Below are 23,825 nucleotides of genomic sequence, written 5' to 3'. Positions count from 1 at the left end.
TAGCGCACATATGCGAATATTATATGCAGGAGGGCACATTCACGGGCAACTTGCTCTCCAGCTACATACATGATAGAATAAATGTCTCTAGAGGCACCGCGCAAAGTCGCGCTCTCATGGTCTGGGAAGTAATGCAGTCAAAGGCCAAGGACGAAATAGCATGCATGGCTGCGCTATGCAGCCTGGGAAATGCACAGGATGCCCTGTACAGAGAGGCCCTTGTGTACTGCATGTCTCTGCACATTCGAGGAGAAAAGGCGCCGTATTTTGTGCAAAGCGTGTCCAACATTCTGGGAACATTCATGCTTTCTGACCAGGCTGTGCAAAATAGCGTGCTGAGCATTCCCATATTCGCGCGCGCATTCACGGGCCTGTACCCGCACATAGAAATATCTGACGAGAGATACAGGCGCATATTCAAGGCCCCAGACATGATCACCCACATGCACGCGTACACCGGATATCCCGAGTTTTACTCACTTCTTACAGAGTACATTTATGCCTACAAAGAAGAAAGCAAAGAAAACCTTTCCAAATGCAAAAACATTTTTAAAGATATATGCATCAAGACTCTTTTTTTGGCTATATTTAGAGAGAACACGGTAGACCATGCAGACGCACTTAGGGAGATGCTCTCTAAAGAAGGTGCCGCGGGGAAAGAAATTGCGCGCATGCTCGATCTCATATGGTTTGGCCTGGCTTGTATTAAAAAGAAAGACTACTTTTCGCTGGTGAAGTCTTTGTACGACCGCATACCAATGGAAGTGCCCCATAGCATGCCTAGCACATTTTTCAATTGCTTTCACGCCACAGCACTAGGTGTTGTATTGTACATGGGCAAGAATGCACAGGAGCTCGCAGAAGATGAAAACACGCAGAAGTTCAGTGACATTAAAAAAACATTTGCGGACATATGCTGCATAGAGTGGTAGCTAATAAAAACAGCAAAGCAGCTTCTAATGTGTAGTTTATTATTTTATAGTATGGCATAGGACATAGAAAGACACATTCAAGCGCCCACGTATTTTAAGTGTTGCAGCAGGCAGTTGGCTGCAATGGCAGCTGTGCATGCAGCGATGCAGCTGAAAAGATAGCCCCCAGCATCTGCACAGTTTTGCCACGCTAATACTATTTCTGCCTTCTCTCGCGCCATCTCTCTACTGCGCTGCGCGGCATATACATTACTGGGTGCTGACGGTGACTGTGAGGTTCCTGCTGCGCAGATACTCAACTGTATCCACAGAAACCAGCGTGCGTGTAAACTCTATTGTAGTAAGCGTGGCCCTGCAGGTGTCCACCAGATCGTATATCTTCATAGGGAGTATCTTGCACCCTATCAGCTTAACTGTTGCGATGGGGTGCCTGCGCATTTCCTTGATGATAGACATCGTTATCTCTATCCCGTCAAAGTGTATCACCCGTATCACAGGAATGCGCTGCAGAATTCTATACACGTCAAAGTGCCGAATCACGCAAGTGCTGCACTTGTTTTCGTCCCAGAAGATAAGGATTTTACTGTCTGCTATTCTGATTCTTTTTCTTCTTGTGTTTATAAGGTCGATCACTCTGTTCCCTATTTGGTCCACCGAGCTGCCTAAAACGTCAATGGAGACTGCATTGTCGAAGTACTCCTCTCTGTACCGGGCAATCCCCACATCATGCAGCACCACGGTTTTAGATCGCTTGACCAGTCTCCACAAGTCGTCCGACATTTCGGTGTTTTTAATGCGTATGCTGTCTATAACGCAGTCGGAAAGCGTGCCTTTGACCCTGCATATGTTGCACAAGTCCAGAACCCCTATTTTGCCTACAACCTTTGATAGATTTAGCTTGTTGCGGGCTTTCAGCTTTCTGCCGCTTGCCTCGACGGGGCACACAGGATACATCCCTAAGGAGAAATACTTCGACATCTTATACACAAACCATCCAGAGAACCCTTCCACCTCATACCATTTGGTTTCCACGTCTTTCTCTTCTACAATAGCACGTGATGCCGCTGGCTTTCTTCCAGAGAGTCTTTTCATAAAAATTTAAATGCTTTACAAAGCCTTACGAAGTATAAAGGGTGAAGTCTCAGTGGAAACGCGAGACAACAAAAGATATAACGGCCGCGCGCATATCGACACAAAGCTTAACATATCCATAGACAACCATCAGATACGGGCATCAAATCTTCGATATGTAATGCTGTCGGACGAAGACACGGCGCGCATTATGCAGCACGTAGAAAAAGAAAAAAGCACGCCAAGTGCAGTATTGCACATTAGCCCAACAGACATTTAGTGCATCTGCACGCGGCATCCCATCGTATATACGCTGCAGGCGCTCCTTATAGGATGTCCAACAGCACTTTGCTAAATGCGCTGACAATGCACACAATCGTGCCGCCGCACAGGCCAAACACAAGATATGGAGTGGTGAAGTCCGGCACAATTGGCCGGTTGTACACGGGCGTGTATGTGTAGCTGCCGTCTTTCACAGTGTATAGGTCGGCTATGTGCACGCCGGACTCTATGGTCAGCGGACTGTTTCCGCTTATTTTGATCCTATATCCAAGAGAAACAGGCTTGTCTGTTACTATGATAGAGCTGCTTGTGCGCGCCAAAGGAATGACGTTCTTGGAAAAACGGACACCCACAGGCCCGTTTTCGCATATTTCTAGCCATCTTTCAATGCCGTGTCCTAGACACTTAAATATCACAGGGTATTTCATAAGCATAAAAATAACACAACATAAAAATATTGTTCTAGCCCTAATATACATTTTATTACACCACATCAATACAAAACCATACGCAATAACGCTAGAAACATTTCAGCCCATTCCATTTATGCCGCGGCAGGGCAGATGCTGCAAAAGTGCAAACAGGCGCAGCCCACCAAGCTGTGCTTCAACTTCAAGAAAGTTTATTTCTGCAGAGCACATCCATGCTCACTCTATGCGAGCATTTGCGCCCTCCTGTGGCGTCTTTTTCTTGACGTTTTCTGGAAGGGCATACAGCTCGTACGTGGCATCCACCGCTTTGGGGAGCGCTCCGGTGACTATTCCGCACACGCACAAGTACGCCAAGTATCCGGCGCCATCGCACTCTGTCAGCCTAAGCGTGAGCGTGTCCACAGACTTGTGCTTGTACGCAGGAATGACTATGGGAATTATGTGCCTGCTTCCTGGAAGCATGTACTCTTCTTTTGTCTTCGACTTGTAGGACAGCGTCACATATTGGTTATTTACAAAGAGCTCCATCTTTTTAAATGACGTGCATATTTCTATCCTGCACAAAGACACCTTGCACACGAATGGGATCTTGACTACTAGTCCGGTAGCATCGTTAGAATGGGCAGAAGTAGCCATATCTATGTCTCGTATAGAAGCGCTTTTGCTCAGTATATTTACGCAGCTGCCTTTAACCTTCTCGTTAATAGCACACACCTTATCCATATCAATAGAAGAGAACAGCGACTTAGAAGGCAAACTGTCATTGCATGCACACTCTTTACTGCACCCCATAGAGAGACAAAAATAAATATATTTATAGAAGAGGCAAAGCGCAAGTGCGCACTTGCGCTAATTTCGGGACGCGGGCCTGCAAGCATAGAGCAAAAATTCGGTAGAAGTGTCTGCGCAATGCTACGTGCTGCCCTATATGAACTTTTTGTTTACATAGTCAAAGTTAAAGTCGTCCATTTCCTTAGATGAAGGCTTTCCATCCCAGTTGGGCGGCCTTCTGTCGTTTATGGTGGGGTGCTCCTCCATGGGCTCTGGCTTTATGAACCGCATGTGTCTCTCCATGGGGGCGCCCTGCCCTGGAGACCCGTATATGACTTGTCTAGACATCCCGTCCTCGACAGGTATTCTCTGGTACGGGGACTGGCTGTAGTGCTTTGTCTTTCTGGGGTTTGCAGAAATGTCGCATATGCACTTGAGGTCGTTGTGGTATATTTCTAGCAGCTTCTTAGTGCTGTCTATGTATAGGTCTATCTGTGCAGACGTGGTAAATTTCCTTTTAGAAATAAACCCTCCCGTGGCTGTGTTTATGCTGTCCCCCTTTCGGAACACCACCTCTATATAGTCTGTGTTTGCCACTGCGTTTATCGAGTAGTGTGTGTTTCCGCCTATAAACTTGGCAGTCCTGTAAATCCGGGAGTTGGTCGACCTTTCAAGGCCCAAGTATGCCTCGTTTTTTCTGTTGTTTTCGGCTCTTCGGTACTCTTTTATCACACTGCTGATCTGCACCTTTATCTTCTGCTTTTTGTCTATTTTGAGCATGTCGTACTTCCTTACGTTGTAGTCGTGCACTTTCAGGATCTCAAACACTTCTGGAGTAGGGTCCAAACAAATCTTCGCTGTTTTTGCATATATCTCAGCCTCAACAGCCTCCTCGGTTTTTGTCGATAGAAGAACCCCGTGCACGTACGGCATGCCTGCCACAGACCCCCGCAGCAGCACTCTGTTGGAAACAGGCTCCGCCACTCGGTGGTCAACCACCTCCACAACCACGTGATTGTCGTAGAACGGATAGTCCCCCCTGTCAAGAAGATCCAGCAGATACGGGTGGATCAGGTTTCTGTTTACATACGACAGAAGCGTGTTTATAACGTCTGTGTATCCATGCTTAACGCCCTCCTTCTCTACAGGCCCAACCATAACATACCCTGGGTACATAGATATAGTGCATATCACAGGAATGTCTTTGAATTTTTCTATGGGGTTAAATCCAAAGGAAAACCTCTTGAAGCTCTCCCACTTTCTCTTCTGAGCAGTATAGTACTCGGCGCATCTACGCTTCAAATTTTGGGTTGGCGCGTCTTTAAACTCGTCCAAAGCAACTTCTTTGTTGACAGCTTCCTCAAAGAAGCGCTCAAGCATGTCCTCTTGCACTGCCATTAAATAAATAGAAATAAAAGGATTTATTTATGAGACGCATCTTCGATGGGAGATCTGCCTGGGAGAGGTGCGTATAACCAGCGCGTCATTAAATGACCAGCACTCGCTTTCGTCGCTCCATATAACCTCAAACGCATCCCCGCAAATTGTGCATTTTTGCTCTCTATCGCCGCGCACGGGAACTGTTGGCATTTTCTCCTGCACGCTGGCTTTGAGCTTAACAGGAACCTTTTGCTCCTGCATGGCGCCAGTCTCCTGCAGCCACGACCTCCACATCGGCGCCTCCACAGACCTTCCAATTTGCGACTTTTTCTGGTGCATCTCTGCATGCGCCTTGTACAGCGAAAGAACGTCAAACCGCATTCCGCAGACCTTGCACTGCGTGGCTGCGGTGTACAGCAGCTTGTACGCCTGCTCCAGGTGGGGCGTTGCAAGATACTCTCGTGTAAGCTGCGGCTCTAGCTCCGCCTCGAGCGACTTTTTTTCCTTTCCCTCCGTGTAGTACGCATAAGACTCTGCGTAGGCCTGCTTGCTCACCAGCTTAAACAGAAAGTATTCGGGCGGGTACGGCATAAACTCTATATTTACTTCAACTTCAACTTGTACTTTTCTTTTCTTTACAGGTACACTTTCAATATGCTTCTGTTTCTTGTGTGGTGTCTTGCCCTCTTCTATAAAGAAGTAAGCCGGGTTCTGCGCAAGTAATCGTAACAGTGAAAGTAGTGCGTCTTTATTTTCATCTGATGCCGCTGATATTTCCTCTTGTATGGTTTTGACTATTTCTCTTGCATAATAATTATTTGTTTCTGCTACAGTTTTTAATGCCTTTATTATGTACTTGTTTGTGAGTTTGCTCTTCCTAATAAGAGCAGAGTACTCCTGTCCTACACTCATAAATATTCGCATAAAAATATTCTAAAAATTATAAGGAAAGTCCGATGATGGCGTAAAGAAACAGCCGATGCAAAAAGCGCAGGGCATGCCCAACCAAGAAAATCCACGCTCTGCTGCATTTCCGCTGCTCCGATTCAAATCTGCAACTGACCGCTTCGGCAGGCGTATGCCCGGGTATGTGCGCATCTCTCTTGTATCTGCGTGTTCAAGACACCCCCGCTTGCAGAATACCGTCTTTCCCGCCTGCAGCCCATGCAAGCCTCCATCTACTGCGGGTGCTCTTTCCTGTCTTTTTTTGGCTTTAGAAGAGACGCCTTCTCTCCCACCGTTAGGAAGTTCATCATATTTGTGTACGGGATGACCTTTTTGACGCTTTCGTTGGGCTCCTGTGCGATCCCCTCCATGCTTGCGGGCACCAGCGGGTCTCGAAACCCGTCCTGCAGCGACCTCTCCAAAAGGGTCAGCTTCCTGCTGTCATGCTCCTCCTCCGGCACGAGCGGCCTGTTTTTATTGAACAGCAGCGGCACAAAGCTTCCGGTTAATCTCAGCGTTGTGGCCAGGCGGTGCTCGGGCGCATTAGGCACTCTGTATTCGTCTATTGGATGCTCCTGCATGTTTCCATCGCCTGTGTATATGCACACCTTGCTGGAAAACAGGAAAGCAGCTGTGCTGTACATATGCTCTTCAGACTTTCCGGCCCACTCAAACCCCAGGAGAAACTTGTCTGTGTTAAATTTATAAATCTTCACAATGCTATCGCTGCTGTCTTGCGCGTTCTGGAAATAGAAGTGCCCGTACTTGTTGTACACTGCAATGTGTTTGCCAACCGACATTGTTCCATTCGTGATGTTTGTGTACGAAAGCCCCGTCTCAGCCGACAGATTCCGCATGTCAAAAGCCCCAAGCGTGTATCCTGTGAAAATGTGCATTGTGCTTCCTCTCCCTTTTTCCACCTTGTAGTTGCTTGGCACATCCGCTGCCCCCACATTTCCCTTTCCCATTGTTTTTAGCCTCCAAAAGCTCCTGGAAGCCTTCTCCCGCACGTCAACCACAGAGGCAGCGTCTGCAGACAGGCACACATACTGCTTCGGATGCCAGGTGTTTCCTACCTTGCGAAATTTGCCCTGGCCGCTGCACGCTATGCGGTATCCCTCTATTTTCCCAGTAGCCATATCCACCCTGTCAAACAGCATGCTTTCAGCCGGCTTTCCCAGCCCTCTGTCTCTGAGCACGGGGATAGTGCTGCCCCTTTTTTCTGGAATAGCCATGTCTATCGCGTTGGGCACGGACAGCCGGTATTTGGCGCGTGTCTCTGCCGCTACAACATCGAGCGAGTCTCTCCCTAGAAAGTGCACTGTGCTTTTGTGCAGGCCTATCTTTTGCGGGGCTTCCTGCCTTGTCAGAAAAACCGTGCTATCCTGCCTGTCTGTGGTCCTGTCCTTGTGTATGTAGTATTTGTGGCCGTCCACAGAGTACATTATATACGGCGAGCCCTTCTCGGCTGATCGGTTTATGGTGATCGTGGAGGCAGGCCTTTCTAGGCTTTTTTTGCACGCCTGGATGTTGATGGGGATTGTTTCTTTGGTTTTGAAAAAGTTCGTAAATGCCCAGTTCTTCTGCCTCTCCTCTATTGTCAGGCCCGGCCGTATAGTAAGGGGAGTCGCGAGAATGTCGGAATCTATGCCACACGTCACGAATTCTTTATAAACACTAGACAGCTTTTTGGCTACATCCGTGTGCGCAAAGTCCTCGCCTGGCTGTATGTCGCTGCTTTTTGTTCTTTTGAAGTCCAGCTGCACCCATTTCCCACCCATTAAATATTTTGCATTCCGGAATAATGATAAAGGCCGCAAATACTTGGCCGCCTGCACAGCCGGCATTTGAGCACTTCTCGTGCTTTATGCGCATGCAGGAGAATTCGCCAGTTCTATGCGTCCGCGCTGTTCCAGGTCTGCAGTGATTTCTTCTTTGCTGCACCGGGCTCAATCACCCGAGCCCAAACAATCCCAGGCCCGGGATGGGCTGTGCGAGTGCACACTCTTTTGCGCATGCGCAATCCTCGCTTTTTGTGCCTGAGAAGCCCGAGCAACCTGAAACTGGCTAAATGGGAATAGTCTCCCTCCGGCGCTCTCCCGAAGCTGCAAGGCTATCCCAACACGTGCAAGCGCAAAAAGTGCGGGCGTGTTTGGCCCTTCCGCATTGCACAAGACAGCTGACTCCAGCTCAGCTCCAAGAAAATGCGCCTCTTCTACACCTAATAATATTTATTGAGTACAAAATGTCTAGGCTATTTCAGCTGACTGTCCATTTTCTTGGCCTCTATGCGAACTGCGTGCGCCCAATGTGCGGTGAGCTTTTTTATGTGTTCTTTAAGACTAGCTTTAGCTCTCTCCGTAAGGCTGTCTTTTACTTTGTCTGCTGTTTGGAGCAGGCGCATCCAATATCTCCAATTTCTCTCCGGGTCCCTCTCAAAGAGCCGCAGAAGCATCTTCTGCACAAAGCCTGCTCTGAGAAGATGCATGCACAGTGGGAGCATCTCCACCACTTTCTCTGCAGAGCCTGCCTCCGCCACCAGTGCGCCCATAACTCTCTCCAAGTCGCACACTGCATTCTCTGGGCTGTACTCCTTCTTTTCCCGGGCGTCAAACTCTGCAATGTCCGGGGATGGAAACGTGAGCGCGTTCTTTCTATCTTCTATTTTCAGATTCACTATGTCCTCAGCAATCACGTCCTCTCTCTGTATGTACAGGCCAAAAACATCCGCCACCTTCCTGGCAAGCTGTCTCTGCGTGTCTCCTGCCTTCTCCAGCAGAGTGCAGTACTCTCTGTACAGCTCGCCGTGCTTTTCGTGCTTGGCCTTTTTCGCTGCAATCAAGACGCTTGGCAGGTGCGGCGCGTATCTTTTCTTGTCCTTTGCAAACCACTCGCTGTACTTCTCTATGAGCTCGCTCTGCTTTTTCGTGACAATAGGCACTGCCATGGACAGCGACATCTGCGCCTGCCTCTTCACGTCGTCATCCGGGTCCTGAAGCGCCCCCATAAGGGCTTCGCACACGTCTTCGTCTCCTGCAAACCCGTGTATAAGCGCTATGCACTCCATGCGCACAGCTTTGTTTTTGCTTTCCATTTTCTGGGTCATTTTTTGGAGAATTTCGGTGTCTGGTATGCACTCCACGTACATGAGCGCCCTCAGCATAAAAAGGCTGGAGTATGTGATATCGAGCTCGTTCGATATATCCATAACGATTTCCTTGGCTTGCTTTTCCTCTTCCTCTGGCGAGAGCTCCAGCTTTGCGCCCACCCCCTGGAATATTTCGGCAACTTCGCTCTCGCGCAGATGCATCTGCTCTGGGATTTGCAGCTTCCTGTGGCGCATCTTCACAAGAAGTATCTCCAAAAGCAGGTCCTTCTCCTTGTAGAAGTAGGAGACCAGGTAGTCGAGTATGCGCCTGTCCAAGGCCTGCCCAAGAAAAACAATCAACTCGATCGTTCGAATGTCGGACTCCTCTATCTCCACAATAAGCAGGCGCAGCATGTAGTACAGCATGCGCACCGAAACTGCATCGCGAACGCCCTGGCTGGCCTTGAAGCGGCTGATTTTCAAGGCATCAACCGACCGCGCCAGGAATATGTCTGCGTTTTCCCCGTACGCTCTTTTAACAAACACAAGAATGTTTCTCTCTATTTCCTGGCGTATTTCCGTGAGGGCGTATTTGGACTGCGTCTGGCCTTTCAGAAGCCTGGGGAAAACAGAAGCTTCGAACTCGGCAAGGCCGTATGTGTCCACATACGGGATTATTTGCTTGTATACCCAGGTAGACAGACACTTAAATCCAACAGTCAGCGCATACAAAACTCTCTTTTTTAATTCAATCTCGTCGGGAACAAACCTCCATCCGTGCATTAGGTTCAATTCATCCGATATAGCCACTTTTTCGACTATTCCCTCCTTTTGGATAAGACCAGATGCGTCCCCCTCACTGGAGACCTTCTCTGCATTTGCCATGAAATAAAAAACAGAAAATTATTAAATACTTAGCGTTACTTTCAGTTTATTATTTCTTTGTCCGCTTGTAAATGAATCGGCGAATGGGATTATAGAAATAAATGAGAAAAGGCAAAAACGAGCAAATCACTATGGTAAAGAACGGGTACAGGCTGTCAATGGTCTGCCCCGGCACCTTCACGTTCATCCCCCAAATCCCAGACAGCAGCTGGCACGGCGATATGATCAACGCCGCCAGACTCATTCTGCTCATGGACTTGTTCATTTCGTTTCCCTCCTGTGTCTGCGCCACGTTCAGAAGGGCCAAGTACGTGTCCTGCGACCTCTCCAGCCCACGAAGCAACTCCATGAGCTTTTTTGACAGGTCTCTAAGATCTTCTATTGCCTCGGACATGTACCTCCGGACCAACGCCACAATTCTATTTCTGCACCTGTCTCTTATGATCTTAAGAATTTCTATTTTGTACCTGACGGTTATTAAAAGGGAGTTTATTTGACAACTCACATGAAATGTTCTCTTAAGAATCGACGCCATCTCCGCCTCTTTGAAGTTCTTGGATATCTCCTGGATCTTGACCGACTCGAGTATGCATCCGTCCACGAGGTACTTTATGTCCTGCATGAACTCTATGATGATGGAGTACAGCACCCAGGAGGGCGTGAGAGATGTGTGCTTGGAAAGTAGCTCTATAAAGTTGAATGTGTCTTGCACGCTGATCCATGGCTTGTCGTGGAACGTGAGAACAAAGTCCTTAAACACCAAAATGTTAAAGTCTACATCGTCGTTTGTGGGGTCGGCTTCGACAAGCAGCTTCATCGAGATAAAAGTGTAGTGCTTAAACACCTCTATCTTTTCGTCTGTGTTTCCCTCTTTTATATCCTGCATGGTAAGCTCATGCAGGTCAAACATGTTCCCAAGCGACTGCAAGTCTGCATCCGTGGGGTTGAATATGTTCAGCCAAAAGAAGTTGTTTTTAAGCATGTCCGAGTAGCCTGCCGAGATGTTTTCAAGCACTTGGGTCTGCACCAGGCCCGAGCCCTTTGAGTAGAACATATACTTGCTCCCGGATGGGTTTAGCCCATTCAAAGGGGAAAAATTAAATGTCATTTGGGCAGAGTCATCTCTTTCTGTGTTTTTTATCATGGGCGTGCTTCGGATGGTCTCGGAAACAACCTCTGCCGTCGTGTCCATCACCTGGTCTTTTCTAATTTTATATACATGCGGCATTTCCCTGCCCTTTTTCATCTTACGATATATCGTTATAATTTCTGCGAGTGCACCTCTGTGGCTTTCTGTGGTGGCCATGCGGAAAAATTTGCGTATGTTTTTATTGTCACCAAACCCCTTTAATTGGGCTATGGCTTGATGCAAACTCGGCATATATGTGGTTTATAACGGGGTGTCTGCGCGCACGTGTATGTTTGAGGCCAGGATCAGAGCAGACTACTGGGCAATTTCTGGAGTGCCTGGGCGCTGATTGGCGTGTTTCACATGATCATTTTAGGGGCCCCAGCTAAGCATTCTGCAAACATAGCATTTCTATATCGTGTGTTTGCGTGGGTATAGTGCATAGCGCTGCAGCTTGGCGCTACACGGCAGCCCATCCCCTGTTCTTCTCCGCTGCTCTGCTTCACTTCTGCGCAGTATTTTGGAGCTTTATGAAAACCCCCGTGAACGCGAGTGCTCCGTATGCTATAAGGGCAACTGCAGCCATTCTCTCTATTACAGTCTTTCGAATAGGTATTTTCAGGAAGCATATCGCTGGCAGGAAGTTACACATAATTGCAGAAGCACTTCCCCCAACGGCCGTCTGTATAGTGGACAGACCCATGGGGATAAGCGCCAGCATGGCGCATGCAAACAGTATGGCCCCCGTGGAGAAAACCCGCACCATGGTCTTGTTCTTTTCCTGCTTGCCCACCCACTTAAAGCAGAGTATCCACTCTGTGAGACAGTCTCTTGCCGGGTGTATCTGCAGCGGGAGCGAGCACGATATAAATACTGTGTAAAACACAAATACTATGTTCTTGACGCTTCCGTCGATAAAGGAGCTAAAAACGTTGTCTTCTATCTTGTTTCCGTATGTCATATAGACTAATATTCCAAACACAACGTACAACACCAGCGCAGTGCCCAGCCCGAAAAACGAAATAATCTTCATTTTTCTTATTGTTGGGTTGCTCAGCGACGCCCGAATCCCAAAAATGTTCTGATGGCAGGTGAAAGAAAACACAAACTGCCCTGCAAATCCTATCCAGCTGTACATAGGAGGCCTAAACATGGCTGTGTCTGAAGCAGAGCCTCCCAAGCCATGCACCCTCATATAGTTGTATGCGCTCGCCACTACGCAAATGCACACCCCCAGAACGCCGATAACTGAAGTGTACTTTAGGCTTTTGAGGTCCTTCATGGCACACACCGGGAACATAATCAGGGTATACAAAAACGTGATTTGCATCGTGCTTATGCTGCTGAGGGACTGGATATTGGCCATGTTCAGGATGTAGAGCAAAAGCGGCTGCAGGAGCACAAGGTAGGAAATACTCACGCCAAAGCACTTTGTAAAAACAACCCAGTTAAACATGCTGCCCAGGCCCGGGTAGATTTTGCCCAGCACATCTGTGAACGTTTTTCCGTTGCTTTCTGTGTACTCGGCGCACTTGCACAGCATAACTATGCTGCTGAACGTAAGCGCGCATGCTGCCACCGATAAAACTGTTGCTGTTACAATTCCAAACTCGACAAAAAAGAGCGGGTAGCTAACTATCCCGGCACCCATTATGGTTTTAAGCAAATTGAAGTATCCTGTGTACATTTCCATTGTTTGCATTCCTTTTTAAATTCCAGCAAAATTTTGTAGCTAATAAATAATGGCAGGAGAGTTTGTTTCAGATGAGGAGCTGCTGTGGGGCGAGGATGTTTTGTCTATTGTGAAACCAATGCGCAAGAGCACAGGCCGCGCATGCGCCAACTGCACGTGTGGGAAAAAAGAGAAAGAGCAGATTGAAAACGAGAAAGCAACCGGCAAAATTGACTCGTCGTGCGGCAACTGCAACTTAGGAGACGCCTTCAGATGTGCATCCTGCCCTTTCACGGGGCTGCCCCCCTTTGAAGCCAACAAGCCCGTGCGCTTTGATCCAGACGAAGTTTAGCATCTGCAGCATCCTCGAACGCCAAAGAGCAGCCATAAAGTGGCGCTGCGCAAAAACATCGCGCGAGCGAAGTGGGAGCGTGCAAATTTCACTGTCCCTGTAGACTCTGCCTGTTGGCTCTGCCTCGCATGCTGCATGAAATGAAATGTGCGCCAAAGGCACATGCGCAGGCTCTATTACATAATACACTTACAATTTCTACGCGGCACCTGCATAACCTACTATACTTATATTTATTTCTTTCTTTTTCGGGTTTCGTCCTTTCTTATGGTTGCATAGTACAGCTCCAGAAGGCTTGTTTTCTCTCCTGGTATGCGTATAAGGTTGGATGTTTCCAGCACCACCAAAGGCTTTGCGTTTATCCTGGAGCTAATTTCCAGCATAAACTGCCGAGGCGGCGGGGGCACAAAGTATTTCCCGATTTTGGTTTGTATCGACAGTTTTATGTCCGACCCGTTTGGCGTCTGCCTTCCCGACTGCTCGGCGTATAGCATGGCGTCTTCCAGGGCCTCTATAAAGTACTTGTAGGCAACTTCCAGAAACTGCAGGATTACCTTAGGCTCGCACTCTTCTATGCCCACAGAACGCAATATCAACGAGATGATCTTGGCATCGCGCGGCGCTAGATTGTCTGACGTGCCCATAAATACACTTTCTCGTAAAATTTTTATGACTTTTAAAGAGTTTAACTTGCACACTGCAGTTATGAAAGGCCTGGAAGCAGGCCGGTTTAAAGACCCAAAGCAAGTACAAAGCAAGATAATTCCCATGGCGCAGGAGGGAAAAAACATTGTGTGCTCTGCTAAAACGGGGTCTGGGAAAACCCTTGCCTTTTTGGTTCCTGTTTTGGAGAGGCTGCTTACCGTAAAGTGGGCGCGCGCTGACGGGCTGGGGGCTGTGATTATTTCGCCCACGCGAGAGCTTGCGCTGCAGACGTTTTCTGTTCTGCAGGTGATTGGGCAGTTTACGCACTTGAGCGGTGGGCTTTTGATAGGAGGCAGGGACGTGGAGCGGGAAAAAAGCACTGTTGGAGAGCTGAACATTGTAGTGTGCACTCCCGGAAGGCTGCTGGACCATTTGGAGTCTGGCTGGAACTTTTCAGGCGACAATGTGGAGTGCCTTGTCATTGACGAGGCAGACAAGCTCATGGAAATGGGGTTCAAACAGACTGTAGAAAGCATCCTCGAGTACATGAACAAGAAAAGGCAGACGCTCCTCTTCTCGGCAACTGCCGACGTGATTGCCCATGCGAAGAGGGTCTGGGACATAAGCAACCCCGAGTTTGTGTCGGTCTCTGGCGGTGCTGAGGCCGAGCCTTTCCATCTGCGCCAGGAGGCGTTTGTGGTTACGCCCGCCCAGAAGCTGGACCTTCTCTACGTTACGATAAAGAGCAACATCAGAAAGCGGATCATCGTGTTTTTAACCACGTGCAAGGAGGTCACGTTCTACTACACCCTTATTAAGAAGATGCGGTTTGGCCTGGGCGCCCTATACCTGAACGGAAATATGTCGCAGAACAAGCGCATAGAGACCTTCTACAAATTCGCAGAGAAAGACCCAAAGATCCTTTTCTGCACGGACATTGCTGCGCGCGGCCTGGACTTCCCTGCTGTAGACATCGTCTTGCAGCTTGATGCCCCAGACTCTAAGGAAACATACGTCCATAGGGCAGGGCGGACTGCAAGAAACGGCGCCAAGGGCACGAACATTCTTGCAATTTCAAAGCACGAGGTGGGAGTTCTGGAGGCCCTGAGGGAGGTCGAAGGCTTCCCAGAGAGCCCGAGGGAGTACACTGGAAAACGGTCAATAGAGGATAGAGTCAAGGCCATGGTCAAAAACACGCCAGAGATATATGTTCTGGCACAGAAGTACGTTAAAACATACAAGGGCTACTTAAGAGTTGCAAAAAAAGAGCAGGTCTCCGACAGAGAGGCCGTTTTGCAGGAGCTTATAGAGTATCTGGGCGTGCAGGAGGACGAAAATGTTTCCTGGTCTGCTGACATGAAGAAAAAAAACTCTCTCAGAACATACACAAAGCTGGAATAAAAATCAGAATAGAAACGGGTATACGAAGAGAATTTATACAGGATATTGAATTTCGCAGATATTTCAGCAGAAGCCCAGAACATGCGGGCTTTTCTGCTTACATTTGGTTTAGGATCGATATGAGCCGGGTGTCATACTGTTTTAGCGCAGCCTCTGACGCCGACATTTCGTTTGGCAGCGGCTGCGAGTATATAATTAGGTGGATGTCTCGGATCAGGTCGTCCCAGGACTTTTCAGTTACTTTCTGCGGGTCGTCAAAGTGCGCGTCCTTAAGCAGGAAAGGCACTCTTGCCCACATGCACGTGAAAGACTGCCTGCCAACAAGGAAAAAAAATACGGCCATGCCCATAAGGAACATGTACAGCATAAACTCTGTTTGCTCTCGAAGCAAAAAGGTGTTGCTCGAAGACTCTGTTATGAGGACAATGTTCAGCGCCTTCTGAAGCAGCCCGTATGCAATGGTATAGGTTTTCTGCAGAGGAGTTGAAAAAGTTGCAAACACTAGCAAGAAGTACGTGAGTGGGAAAACCAGGAGGAGCGCCTCGGCGAAGATTCTCTCGCCCACAAACATCGACTTGGTGCACACCCAGTACATCGACATGGGCTTCTCCCTTCTATCAAATGGCCCAGAGTAGTAGTCTTCCTGCACTATGTAGTTTATGACCTTCATTTCGATTCTGTCGTATCTGCGCATGTGCATTTTCTGCGCCTTGAAGGCCGTGCTGCTTCCTTCGGATCGGAACATGTGCTGAAATATGCAGACCCCATAGATTATTGATATCCCGCATATTTTGTGCATGCTCTTGAGCACAGCCTTTGCCACGTATACAATTGCTGGCAGGCTGAATCCTGCGCTTTTCATGTACCGAATCCTGTACTCAGAGTACACATATCCTGCATACATGCTAATAACCGCGTACATAAGCATAGACCACACTGCATACAGAAGCACCGCTATGTTCACTAGGAAGCTCCCGCTGTACGGGCCGTGAAGCACAAGAGAAGCTGCCGTGTACATAAAAAAGACGCCCCCCAGCGTGAGCAGCCCCCCAACTTGTCCGCCTCCTATTCTCTCGGAGAGCGCCTGCATTCGTTTTTCCAAAGACCCTAGCATATAGTGCTTTACAACATTTGACTCCTGGTTTTCCAAGTAGTTTCCTAGGCAGAATCCAGAGAAAAGCAGCCCAAGCACTAAAATCCCGGTTAGGAACGAAGAAATGCTGGCATTCGGAAAAACAGAAGGAATCTGCAACGGGAGAATGAATATGCTGTTATATGCTATTTTAAATAGTCCTTTGCCTGTTTCGTAGTGGCCCATTCTGAGCATATGCTCAGACTCATACATCATATCCACAGACTCTTGCTTGATTTTGTACTCGTACTTTGTTCCTATCCGTTTGAATGCTTTGTGTACAGAGTGGCGCAGGTCGTATACTAAAAGAAATAGCCCGGAAAATGAAAGCACGCTTAGGAGCAGGGGATTAAAGCACAGCAAATCTTTGCTGTTTATGCTGGCGAGCAGGCCTTTTATGAGCACGTATGTATATTGTGTGCAGTATGCGATGTACAAAACAGACAGCACTGCATACGCCCACGCAGATAGAGTTATCCTGTGCTTTACGGTGTGATTTTGTTTATTCCGCTCTGTGCTCATTTTGTGTGAAAATATTGCTTTGTCGCAGTTAGTAATGTAGAAAAACAAAGGGTTATTGATGCCAGCGCATGATTGGCGCATAAACACTATGCTATTGTGCCCCAAACACACAGGGGAATACAACGATGCCCCTCAAATTATGGAAAGTGTGTGTCTGCCCGCTGTGCCATTCAAGGGCTTTATGCTTTGTCCGAGCTATTTCTTCAAACTGGTTTGACTTATTGAAAGTTTTCTATATGTGCATTGCTTGTGAGAATTGAATCTGTTTTTGAAAATGCTGTGGGAAGGCCTTGAAAAATACAGGGCAGCCCCCAACAAACACTGTGCTAAGCTCCTATTATGCTCGGTTTATTGCTTTAATTATGCGTGTAGAATCTATCCAGGTCCTCCTCTGTCACGCTCTTTCTTCTTTCTTGGAACTCACCCACAAACTTCTGCAGGGTTTCAATGCACAACTTCTTCATTTCTCCGCTGAGTATTTCTCCCTTCTCGTACCCCACTCTGTACTTTTCCAGCAGAGCGTCGTCCTCCAGGAAAAACACCAAGTACTTGTATGCAACATCGACTGCCAAGTTTCCGCCCAGCCTTCTATGCTCCTCCAAAGTGTCTCTTCCCCCGGAAAACGCGTATTTGTTGATTTTCTTCTTGATCTGCTCGGGGGTGTCGCTCAGGTATATGGAAGACTCTGCCGAGCTTGCGCTCATTTTGGTGCCCGCGCCCTGCAGTGCTGGCAGGAAGTACGTGTACACAGTCGCCGGCTTTATGGCATGCATTTTGTTCGCAATGTCTCTCGCAAGCCTGAAGTACGGGTCCTGGTCAATAGAGCACGGGATTAGGCAGATTCCGCCCTCTGGGAGTATGTTCGGAAACGAGCTAGGGTAGCACGGCGACATCTGGCGCGCGGGGAAGGAAACCTGCCCCACCTTTGCGTCCTCTGTGAATCCAAACACTTTCTGGAACTCCTTAAGCGTCAGGCTTTTTTCTATTTTCAAGGTGTTTCTCATGAATGTGTGCGAGTACAGAGTGTTTGAGAAAATGAACGTTTTTTCTGGGTTAAACCCAAACGCAATTATGTCTTTGGAGTTCTCTCTTCCGTACTTTATAGAGTCTTCTAGCGTTATGTCTTTCCAAATGTACTTTTCGTCGTCTGTTATTTGTATCACCAGCTGGCAGTTGAACCTCTCCTGCAGATACTTGCACAGCAGAAATGGAACCGCGTGTCCTAAGTGCATGCTGTTGCTGCTGGGGCCTCGGCCCGTGTATAAATATATGGGCTTGCCGCTTTTGGCCATCTCCAAGGCCTTATTGAAGTCCCTGTGCGCAAACACGATGCCTCTTCGGAATAGGATGTGCGTCAGCTCGTTCTTGCTCGACATCTCCTGAGTGAATGGCTCGCACCCAAATTGGTTTATTATCTTGCTGTAGTCTATTCCATCGGTGCTGTCGCCCGCCCGTACTTCCCACGGGGTTACTGTCTGCTGACTGGTTGGTGCGTTCATAGCAAAAATAAAATGAACAGAGTATATGTGTGCAGCAGATGGTCTTTTCCGCGTGAACACGAAGCCTCTGCTTGCTAGTACATCTCTCCCCAGGCACACAACGCACTATGCACTATACATCCTCTGAAAGCGCATTTCCAGAGCCTGCCGCCCTGCATCGAAAGCGAGCCTCTAGCAAGCACGGGAATCCAGCCCCAGAGCATGCAGATAGATAAAATGTGCACATGTGGCCCAATATCTGCCCTCTTTTCGCGCTGCCATGCATGCACACCCAGAGAGAAGTCTTCCGGAATAGCCCGAATTTTCCAGTCAAGCACGCACTCTCCAGACGGCGCGTGTGCTTTGCTTATAATTTTGCAAATTATTTTACCCCATGATGGAAGTCAGGAGTATATTTAATTTTATTCTCTGTTACACCCATCGCACATAAATACTGTGCTGTGCCTGTGTGCATGCGCAGATACATTTATTGTTTAAAATCATACAGAGCACTGCCTAGGCTAAAGTCTGGCTGCTGCTTAGCACAGCGCCCATCCCATTGCACAGTGCGTAGTGTGCTAGCGAAATGCATAGTACTCTTGGCCGGAATGCGCGCACAGTTTCTGCTGTGCACAAAAGCATGCGAGGCGCCAGCACATCTGTATGCAGCACGCAAATGCCCTCGCATAAATGGTTTATTTCTTTTTTAAATTATGCTAATACAAGAGCACATAAAAATAATAGAAGAGGCACCGCAGCACATACAGAGCATCATTTCAAAAATAGACGAGCTAGAACACACTGTTTTGTCCCATAAGAAAACCCTGAGCAGAGAAATACGTCTGCTCAATGAAACGCTAGAAGACAAGACCCTGGGGAAGGCAAAAGAAAAGGCGTCAATTGATAAGCAGCTGCAAACCATAAACATGTGCTATTTAAACCTTCTCGACATCGACAAAAAGAAGCTGTCTCTGGTGAGCTCGCTGCACTCTCAGCTGGAGGGCATAAAGTCTCTTATCAAAACGTCTTCGGCGGAGTTTAAGGAGGGAATAGCAAAGAGCTCTCTCACTTTGAAGCTCAAGAAAATAGTATCTCTTCTAGACTACAAAATCGAAGAAGACAACAACGAAGAAGAGATCCTGTGCTGCACTTGCAAGCGGCCTAGCAAAGGGGAAATGCTCGTGTGCGACAGCCCCGAGTGCCCGATCGAGTGGTTCCATGCAGCCTGCGTGGGGGTCAAGGGAGTCCCAAAAAAGAAGTGGCTGTGCAGTATTTGTAGCAAAGAATGATTTAAATTTTTTATGGCAAAACCAGAAGAACTTTCGCTCTCGGAAATAGTCCAGAAAATAGTGGATCTACAGGAGACCCAGAAGACAGATATAGAAAAGGAAACTGACAAACTTAAATATCACTTAATTGGCAGGCATAATAATCACACTACGTTAAAATCTGATCTGAACGAGTCAATGGATGCAATTCTCGAGCTGGTGCAGCAGTACAACAGCGAGAAAAAGGCGGAGCGAGAAAGAGTTCTCAAGAAAGTGGTGGCGGTGCGATTTGAAATCTTGGTGGACTCCATTCTGTACCAGGAGAGGCGGCTGAAGGAAGGCCTTATAAAAAACCGAAAGGAGTACGTGGACCTCACCAAGAAGCTGGTTACGCGGGTTGTGGAGGCGCTTGGAAAAGTTTTGGAGATTGGAGTGACCGGGACAATTTACTATCCGTTTGTTCTCAGAATGTGCAGGTGCTTGGTAGGCCTGTCCACGGCCACCGGATACTTCATACCAGTCACATACTACCTTCTGTACATGATGAATCAGATGGTAAAAACATCGCCTTCGTCGCTGCCTGTGGTGCCTGTGGCAAGCACTGCTGTGAAGGTCCCAGAGAAGTACATCAACAGCTCGGTCTATAGGGAGTACGTTATGACCAACTCGCTGGACTTGATTGTAGAGTGCCTGAAGCTGCACTCGCAGAGCCTGTCGTTCCCTGAATATTCGGCGTACGTGGTGGGCGAGCTCAAGAGAGTGCGCAACTCCCACAACAGAAGCAGCCCGTGGGTGAACAGCAAGGCCGACGCGGTTGTTAAGGCTGTGAGAGACCACGCCGAGCGAATAGAGAAAATACGCGAAGGCCTCTCTGTGATAGATTCAGCAGCAGTTAGAAGGCTGGAGGAGAACATCCCAGAGTTCGAGCTGAATATAGAATAACAGCACGCAATAAAAACACAGTGCCCAGAAGTATGCAGCTTTGCGCGCCCTTATACCTATTTGTTTGGATTGAGATTTTGTGCGCGCCGTGCACTTCTAGCAGGATGTTCGCGCGCATGGCGCTGCACTGTTTTTGTGGGGGATTTGGTCAATAAAAAGAAATGCGCTGAGAGTTTATTTATCTGTGCACAGTTCGGTTTAATGCGCACCAGTAAAGCCGTGCTATCGAGCGTATTCGTGCAAAGACTGCATTTTGTTTGTCTTCGGCCCACGCAAAGCTTGTATCTTTTCCTGTGCTGGCCACTATACAAAACTCTCAATGCCCTAGTAACACCCAAAAACGAGCAGCTATGCTTTCAGAGGTCTAGGTAAATCAGCATACCCAAAAATGCTGTGTATGCTACTGTGGTGGTAACAGCAGAAATAATAACTATTCGGCACGTCATCCTGTTCATTTGTCTTTTTAAATCTTCGTCCATAAACTGCCAAAAATATATCTATTTATAGTTGTGATCTATTGTCCAAATCTATTGTTGTCTTGCTATACTATCCAATCAGAGTGACAGCCAATGGATCGTTTCCATATAAGTTATTTCAACCCGAAAATTGTAGCCGTTTTTAAGATTACAAAACTCACCAATGTCATCGCAATAAATGTGGCGAGTGATAGAGCAATAATGTATATAACTTTTGGTTGTGGCACTTTCTCCATGTTTTCGTCTGCAGCCATATAATCTATTTATAGTTTTAATAGCACTTGCCACGCTTGCATTGGCCTACATGGAAGCCAATAGAATCAGCACCCCACGCCCACACATCACCAATTGTATACAACGTGAAATGCCCATTTAAAGCCCCCGAGCCTAAACTGCAATAATAGTTTGTCCAGAAGAAATGTCTGTACGCTGCCTGCTGCCGTAAATAGAGTGCTATAGAAAACTCCCTGGCCCAACTGCACAGCAGCTCAAGAGACAGCGAAAGTTCTGGGCCCTCTAAACTTTCAAAGTCCAAAGCCGGCCTACCATGCCTGAAGCTTAAAATAGCAGAAGCACGTATTTGCTTTGGGGTGACTGGCAGAGGAAATTCCAAGAAAAGTTTTGCCCTATTCCAAATTGGCTTTGCCTATCCAGTGCCGCCCTCTGTAGCTCAGCTCGCATTTGCGGGCTCACACAAAAAGAGCTCTCGAATAGATACAATGCACTGCAGGACGCATGTCCCTAGAATGCGGCCCTGTTTAAGCTAGCATTCTGGATATAGTCTGCATTTTCAGCTGGTGCTTACCACTTTCTTTGCGTTCTGCCTGGGCTATGCTTTCTCGCTACGCTCTCCTCTGCTGGATGCTATTTTTGTGTGTGTTTTTTAAGCCGTACACATTTGCATTTGCGCGCATGCCCAGAGGGCTAGAATAAAACCAAGTCAAAAATGAAAATTCAAGCGTATGGATTTATAATTTGCCTTTGCAGAAATATAAACAGAGCTGGGCAGAAACCCGAAAAAGCCATTCTTTTGTAATTGAAATGCCCATGTGCCAGCATGCGCCAGTTAGCAGGGCTGCAATATCGGAATAACCATCTGGGTCTAAGGCTGTTTTCTGGCTTTGGACATGTATAGATGCTTTAGTGTATTTTCTTCGAAATATTCCATTTATTTCTTTACTGCTGCATAGGACAAAGACAGCAATGCAAGCTCGCCGCAGATAGGACGAGCATATATCTAATCATCATGCTTCGGAGACAGGATTGAGTGCAAACATAAACCCATCCACATGATCTGTAGTGCTGTTGTATGCTGAAAGCATAGATACTCAGGATTGGCTATTGCTCAATACGATAAGAGAAGTGGCTTTCTTGCCCACATATCCGAGCAATCCGATTTACTCTATTTAAACAGGTCAAAAGAAACAAAAGACAGAGTTTCACTTGGCACTTCCCGGATTGCAACTGACGTTTTACGCTCCCTCCTGCGGAGTTTCCCCTTTTACAGGCGCAGTGCAAGGAAGCAGCTGGCCGTGGAAACAAAGCGCGCGGCGGAAAGTTTCACAGACACTTTCTAGGAATGGTGCTATTCAACAGAGATGCAAAGTGTGCAGTGCGCAGACTGTCCGCTTTCGGCCACTGCGCATGTGAGCACGCGAAAACAAACAGCAGCTATGTAAAAGATGCGCGCTCTTATGTGCAGCCGGCCCAAAGGCTCGCTTTGTATTTATGGCGCAGCACAAATATTTTTATGCATTTTCCTGCGATTAGAAGCACGCGAGACACCGTGGCGAGCATCATAGAGGTGTACTGCAGAGACCGAAACATAGTACTGTCCAAGGATAGAAAAAAGGCGCTGGTGGAATATCTGCTGCCATACACGAAGCTGTCCCTCTATATTCCGTCCACGCACGAGATAAAAACGCTTTCCAGGGCTGCTCTGTGCCCAGAGAGCCACTGCAAAGTGGAGAAGCTGCTGCTGAAGAGCACCCCTGAGGTGAGAAAGGCGGTGTACTTTCTGTTCAAGCTGAAAGAAACATCTGGCGCAGCTGCAGAAAGCGAGTGCGCCGTTGACCCCGAGGAGACCGCGCTCGGGGCCGTGAAGAATGCCAGCATCGGGGTGTACATGTCGTGGTTTAGAGAAATAGCAGACGGAAAAGGGAGGCTTCTCAAAAAGAAAATTCTGCCCGGACTCTTTGACATAGCGCATGAGGTGTGTGCAGCAGGCGAAGCATACGCGAGCTTGAATGCGCTGTGCAGCAAGCACAGCAAAGCATGCGAAAACGTGTTCTACGAGGCTTTGCGGGAAGAGCTGGGCGCGTACAGGAATGCGATATACTCAGAGCCTGTCGACAGCCTTTTTTCTTTCTATGTGAAGCACGCAGGAAAAATGAAGTGGCTGCACAGGATGCTGCACTTGGCGCAGGAGGTTTCCTCCCTCCCAGAGAATTGCGGCCCGCAGATTGTGCAGTTTGCAGAGAAGATGAAAGCGTCGCCGTGGACACAGGAGCTGGCGCAGAAGATTCTGAGGGCGTACAAGGTGCCGCTTTCAGACAGCCTCGTGAAGTGGATGCAGGGGGAAAGAACGGAGTCCCTGTTCATCCAGGAAGAAGCTGTGCTGTGGGGCACGCCCGCGCTGGGGGAGAGCGAGATTCCTGTGTGCATACCTGCTGGAAGCGCCAGAAGAATCGTGTATGCCGGAAGAGTGAAGAGGCTGCTGCACCTTCTGGGGGACAGAGGCGCGCTGTGCTTGGAAGACGCGCCGAGCGAGGGCGTGTTTGACGAGAAGTGGGTGCTGGAGGTGTACGAGAGGGCGAAGGAGCATGTGAAGCTCCGACTGTTTTCCGAGTTTGGGGTGCACAGACACTTCAAAATGATCCGCGACGTGTTTTTCCTTTTCAGAAGCGACTTTGCGCGCGAGTTGCTGGACGCGGTCGAGGGCGAGGAAATAAGCCCGGGAGTGGTTGACGAGGTTCTTGCGCGGTGCTTCGGGGAGGAGGTTGCACAGTTTGTGGACGTGTGCG

The 23,825-nt window shown here is 48.1% G+C and overlaps 19 protein-coding genes across 19 annotated transcripts; 7 read left to right on the top strand and 12 right to left on the bottom strand.

The window, feature by feature from the left end:
- Positions 1–932, top strand: NEMAJ01_2116 (uncharacterized protein; the record flags this gene model as incomplete). The annotated part of the gene is made up of 1 exon (XM_047915954.1): positions 1–932. A coding segment is annotated over one exon (932 nt), but the record flags the coding sequence as incomplete, so codon positions are not given.
- Positions 933–1,181: 249 nt separating this feature from the next.
- On the bottom strand, positions 1,182–2,024 carry NEMAJ01_2115 (uncharacterized protein; the record flags this gene model as incomplete). Its single annotated transcript, XM_047915953.1, has 1 exon — positions 1,182–2,024. The coding sequence occupies one exon, from the start codon at positions 2,022–2,024 to the stop codon at positions 1,182–1,184; it is 843 nt and encodes a 280-aa protein (XP_047771910.1).
- Positions 2,025–2,034: 10 nt separating this feature from the next.
- Positions 2,035–2,283, top strand: NEMAJ01_2099 (uncharacterized protein; the record flags this gene model as incomplete). The annotated part of the gene is made up of 1 exon (XM_047915937.1): positions 2,035–2,283. One exon carries the CDS (start codon positions 2,035–2,037, stop codon positions 2,281–2,283), a length of 249 nt encoding a protein of 82 aa, XP_047771894.1.
- A 46-nt stretch (positions 2,284–2,329) lies between these two features.
- NEMAJ01_2114 (uncharacterized protein) lies at positions 2,330–2,713 on the bottom strand (the record flags this gene model as incomplete). The annotated part of the gene is made up of 1 exon (XM_047915952.1): positions 2,330–2,713. The coding sequence occupies one exon, from the start codon at positions 2,711–2,713 to the stop codon at positions 2,330–2,332; it is 384 nt and encodes a 127-aa protein (XP_047771909.1).
- A 219-nt stretch (positions 2,714–2,932) lies between these two features.
- On the bottom strand, positions 2,933–3,508 carry NEMAJ01_2113 (uncharacterized protein; the record flags this gene model as incomplete). Its single annotated transcript, XM_047915951.1, has 1 exon — positions 2,933–3,508. One exon carries the CDS (start codon positions 3,506–3,508, stop codon positions 2,933–2,935), a length of 576 nt encoding a protein of 191 aa, XP_047771908.1.
- A 132-nt stretch (positions 3,509–3,640) lies between these two features.
- NEMAJ01_2112 (uncharacterized protein) lies at positions 3,641–4,885 on the bottom strand (the record flags this gene model as incomplete). The annotated part of the gene is made up of 1 exon (XM_047915950.1): positions 3,641–4,885. The coding sequence occupies one exon, from the start codon at positions 4,883–4,885 to the stop codon at positions 3,641–3,643; it is 1,245 nt and encodes a 414-aa protein (XP_047771907.1).
- A 27-nt stretch (positions 4,886–4,912) lies between these two features.
- On the bottom strand, positions 4,913–5,791 carry NEMAJ01_2111 (uncharacterized protein; the record flags this gene model as incomplete). The annotated part of the gene is made up of 1 exon (XM_047915949.1): positions 4,913–5,791. One exon carries the CDS (start codon positions 5,789–5,791, stop codon positions 4,913–4,915), a length of 879 nt encoding a protein of 292 aa, XP_047771906.1.
- Positions 5,792–6,045: 254 nt separating this feature from the next.
- On the bottom strand, positions 6,046–7,593 carry NEMAJ01_2110 (uncharacterized protein; the record flags this gene model as incomplete). The annotated part of the gene is made up of 1 exon (XM_047915948.1): positions 6,046–7,593. One exon carries the CDS (start codon positions 7,591–7,593, stop codon positions 6,046–6,048), a length of 1,548 nt encoding a protein of 515 aa, XP_047771905.1.
- A 473-nt stretch (positions 7,594–8,066) lies between these two features.
- Positions 8,067–9,785, bottom strand: NEMAJ01_2109 (uncharacterized protein; the record flags this gene model as incomplete). The annotated part of the gene is made up of 1 exon (XM_047915947.1): positions 8,067–9,785. One exon carries the CDS (start codon positions 9,783–9,785, stop codon positions 8,067–8,069), a length of 1,719 nt encoding a protein of 572 aa, XP_047771904.1.
- Positions 9,786–9,834: 49 nt separating this feature from the next.
- Positions 9,835–11,091, bottom strand: NEMAJ01_2108 (magnesium transporter; the record flags this gene model as incomplete). Its single annotated transcript, XM_047915946.1, has 1 exon — positions 9,835–11,091. One exon carries the CDS (start codon positions 11,089–11,091, stop codon positions 9,835–9,837), a length of 1,257 nt encoding a protein of 418 aa, XP_047771903.1.
- A 325-nt stretch (positions 11,092–11,416) lies between these two features.
- Positions 11,417–12,616, bottom strand: NEMAJ01_2107 (uncharacterized protein; the record flags this gene model as incomplete). Its single annotated transcript, XM_047915945.1, has 1 exon — positions 11,417–12,616. The coding sequence occupies one exon, from the start codon at positions 12,614–12,616 to the stop codon at positions 11,417–11,419; it is 1,200 nt and encodes a 399-aa protein (XP_047771902.1).
- A 40-nt stretch (positions 12,617–12,656) lies between these two features.
- NEMAJ01_2098 (uncharacterized protein) lies at positions 12,657–12,938 on the top strand (the record flags this gene model as incomplete). The annotated part of the gene is made up of 1 exon (XM_047915936.1): positions 12,657–12,938. The coding sequence occupies one exon, from the start codon at positions 12,657–12,659 to the stop codon at positions 12,936–12,938; it is 282 nt and encodes a 93-aa protein (XP_047771893.1).
- Positions 12,939–13,171: 233 nt separating this feature from the next.
- NEMAJ01_2106 (transcription initiation factor TFIID subunit 9B) lies at positions 13,172–13,582 on the bottom strand (the record flags this gene model as incomplete). Its single annotated transcript, XM_047915944.1, has 1 exon — positions 13,172–13,582. One exon carries the CDS (start codon positions 13,580–13,582, stop codon positions 13,172–13,174), a length of 411 nt encoding a protein of 136 aa, XP_047771901.1.
- A 25-nt stretch (positions 13,583–13,607) lies between these two features.
- On the top strand, positions 13,608–14,984 carry NEMAJ01_2105 (ATP-dependent RNA helicase DDX10/DBP4; the record flags this gene model as incomplete). Its single annotated transcript, XM_047915943.1, has 1 exon — positions 13,608–14,984. One exon carries the CDS (start codon positions 13,608–13,610, stop codon positions 14,982–14,984), a length of 1,377 nt encoding a protein of 458 aa, XP_047771900.1.
- Positions 14,985–15,081: 97 nt separating this feature from the next.
- Positions 15,082–16,638, bottom strand: NEMAJ01_2104 (uncharacterized protein; the record flags this gene model as incomplete). Its single annotated transcript, XM_047915942.1, has 1 exon — positions 15,082–16,638. One exon carries the CDS (start codon positions 16,636–16,638, stop codon positions 15,082–15,084), a length of 1,557 nt encoding a protein of 518 aa, XP_047771899.1.
- Positions 16,639–16,994: 356 nt separating this feature from the next.
- On the bottom strand, positions 16,995–18,137 carry NEMAJ01_2103 (tryptophanyl-tRNA synthetase; the record flags this gene model as incomplete). Its single annotated transcript, XM_047915941.1, has 1 exon — positions 16,995–18,137. One exon carries the CDS (start codon positions 18,135–18,137, stop codon positions 16,995–16,997), a length of 1,143 nt encoding a protein of 380 aa, XP_047771898.1.
- Positions 18,138–18,829: 692 nt separating this feature from the next.
- On the top strand, positions 18,830–19,405 carry NEMAJ01_2102 (inhibitor of growth protein 4; the record flags this gene model as incomplete). The annotated part of the gene is made up of 1 exon (XM_047915940.1): positions 18,830–19,405. One exon carries the CDS (start codon positions 18,830–18,832, stop codon positions 19,403–19,405), a length of 576 nt encoding a protein of 191 aa, XP_047771897.1.
- Positions 19,406–19,417: 12 nt separating this feature from the next.
- On the top strand, positions 19,418–20,326 carry NEMAJ01_2101 (uncharacterized protein; the record flags this gene model as incomplete). Its single annotated transcript, XM_047915939.1, has 1 exon — positions 19,418–20,326. The coding sequence occupies one exon, from the start codon at positions 19,418–19,420 to the stop codon at positions 20,324–20,326; it is 909 nt and encodes a 302-aa protein (XP_047771896.1).
- Positions 20,327–22,552: 2,226 nt separating this feature from the next.
- Positions 22,553–23,825, top strand: NEMAJ01_2100 (uncharacterized protein; the record flags this gene model as incomplete). Its single annotated transcript, XM_047915938.1, has 1 exon — positions 22,553–23,825. A coding segment is annotated over one exon (1,273 nt), but the record flags the coding sequence as incomplete, so codon positions are not given.

The sequence above is a fragment of the Nematocida major genome, assembly GCF_021653875.1.
Source record: "Nematocida major strain JUm2507 chromosome Unknown 2405, whole genome shotgun sequence".
Taxonomy (NCBI): Eukaryota; Fungi; Microsporidia; genus Nematocida; species Nematocida major.
Note: the sequence above shows the minus strand (reverse complement) of the source record. Positions and strands in the feature narration are given on the sequence as shown.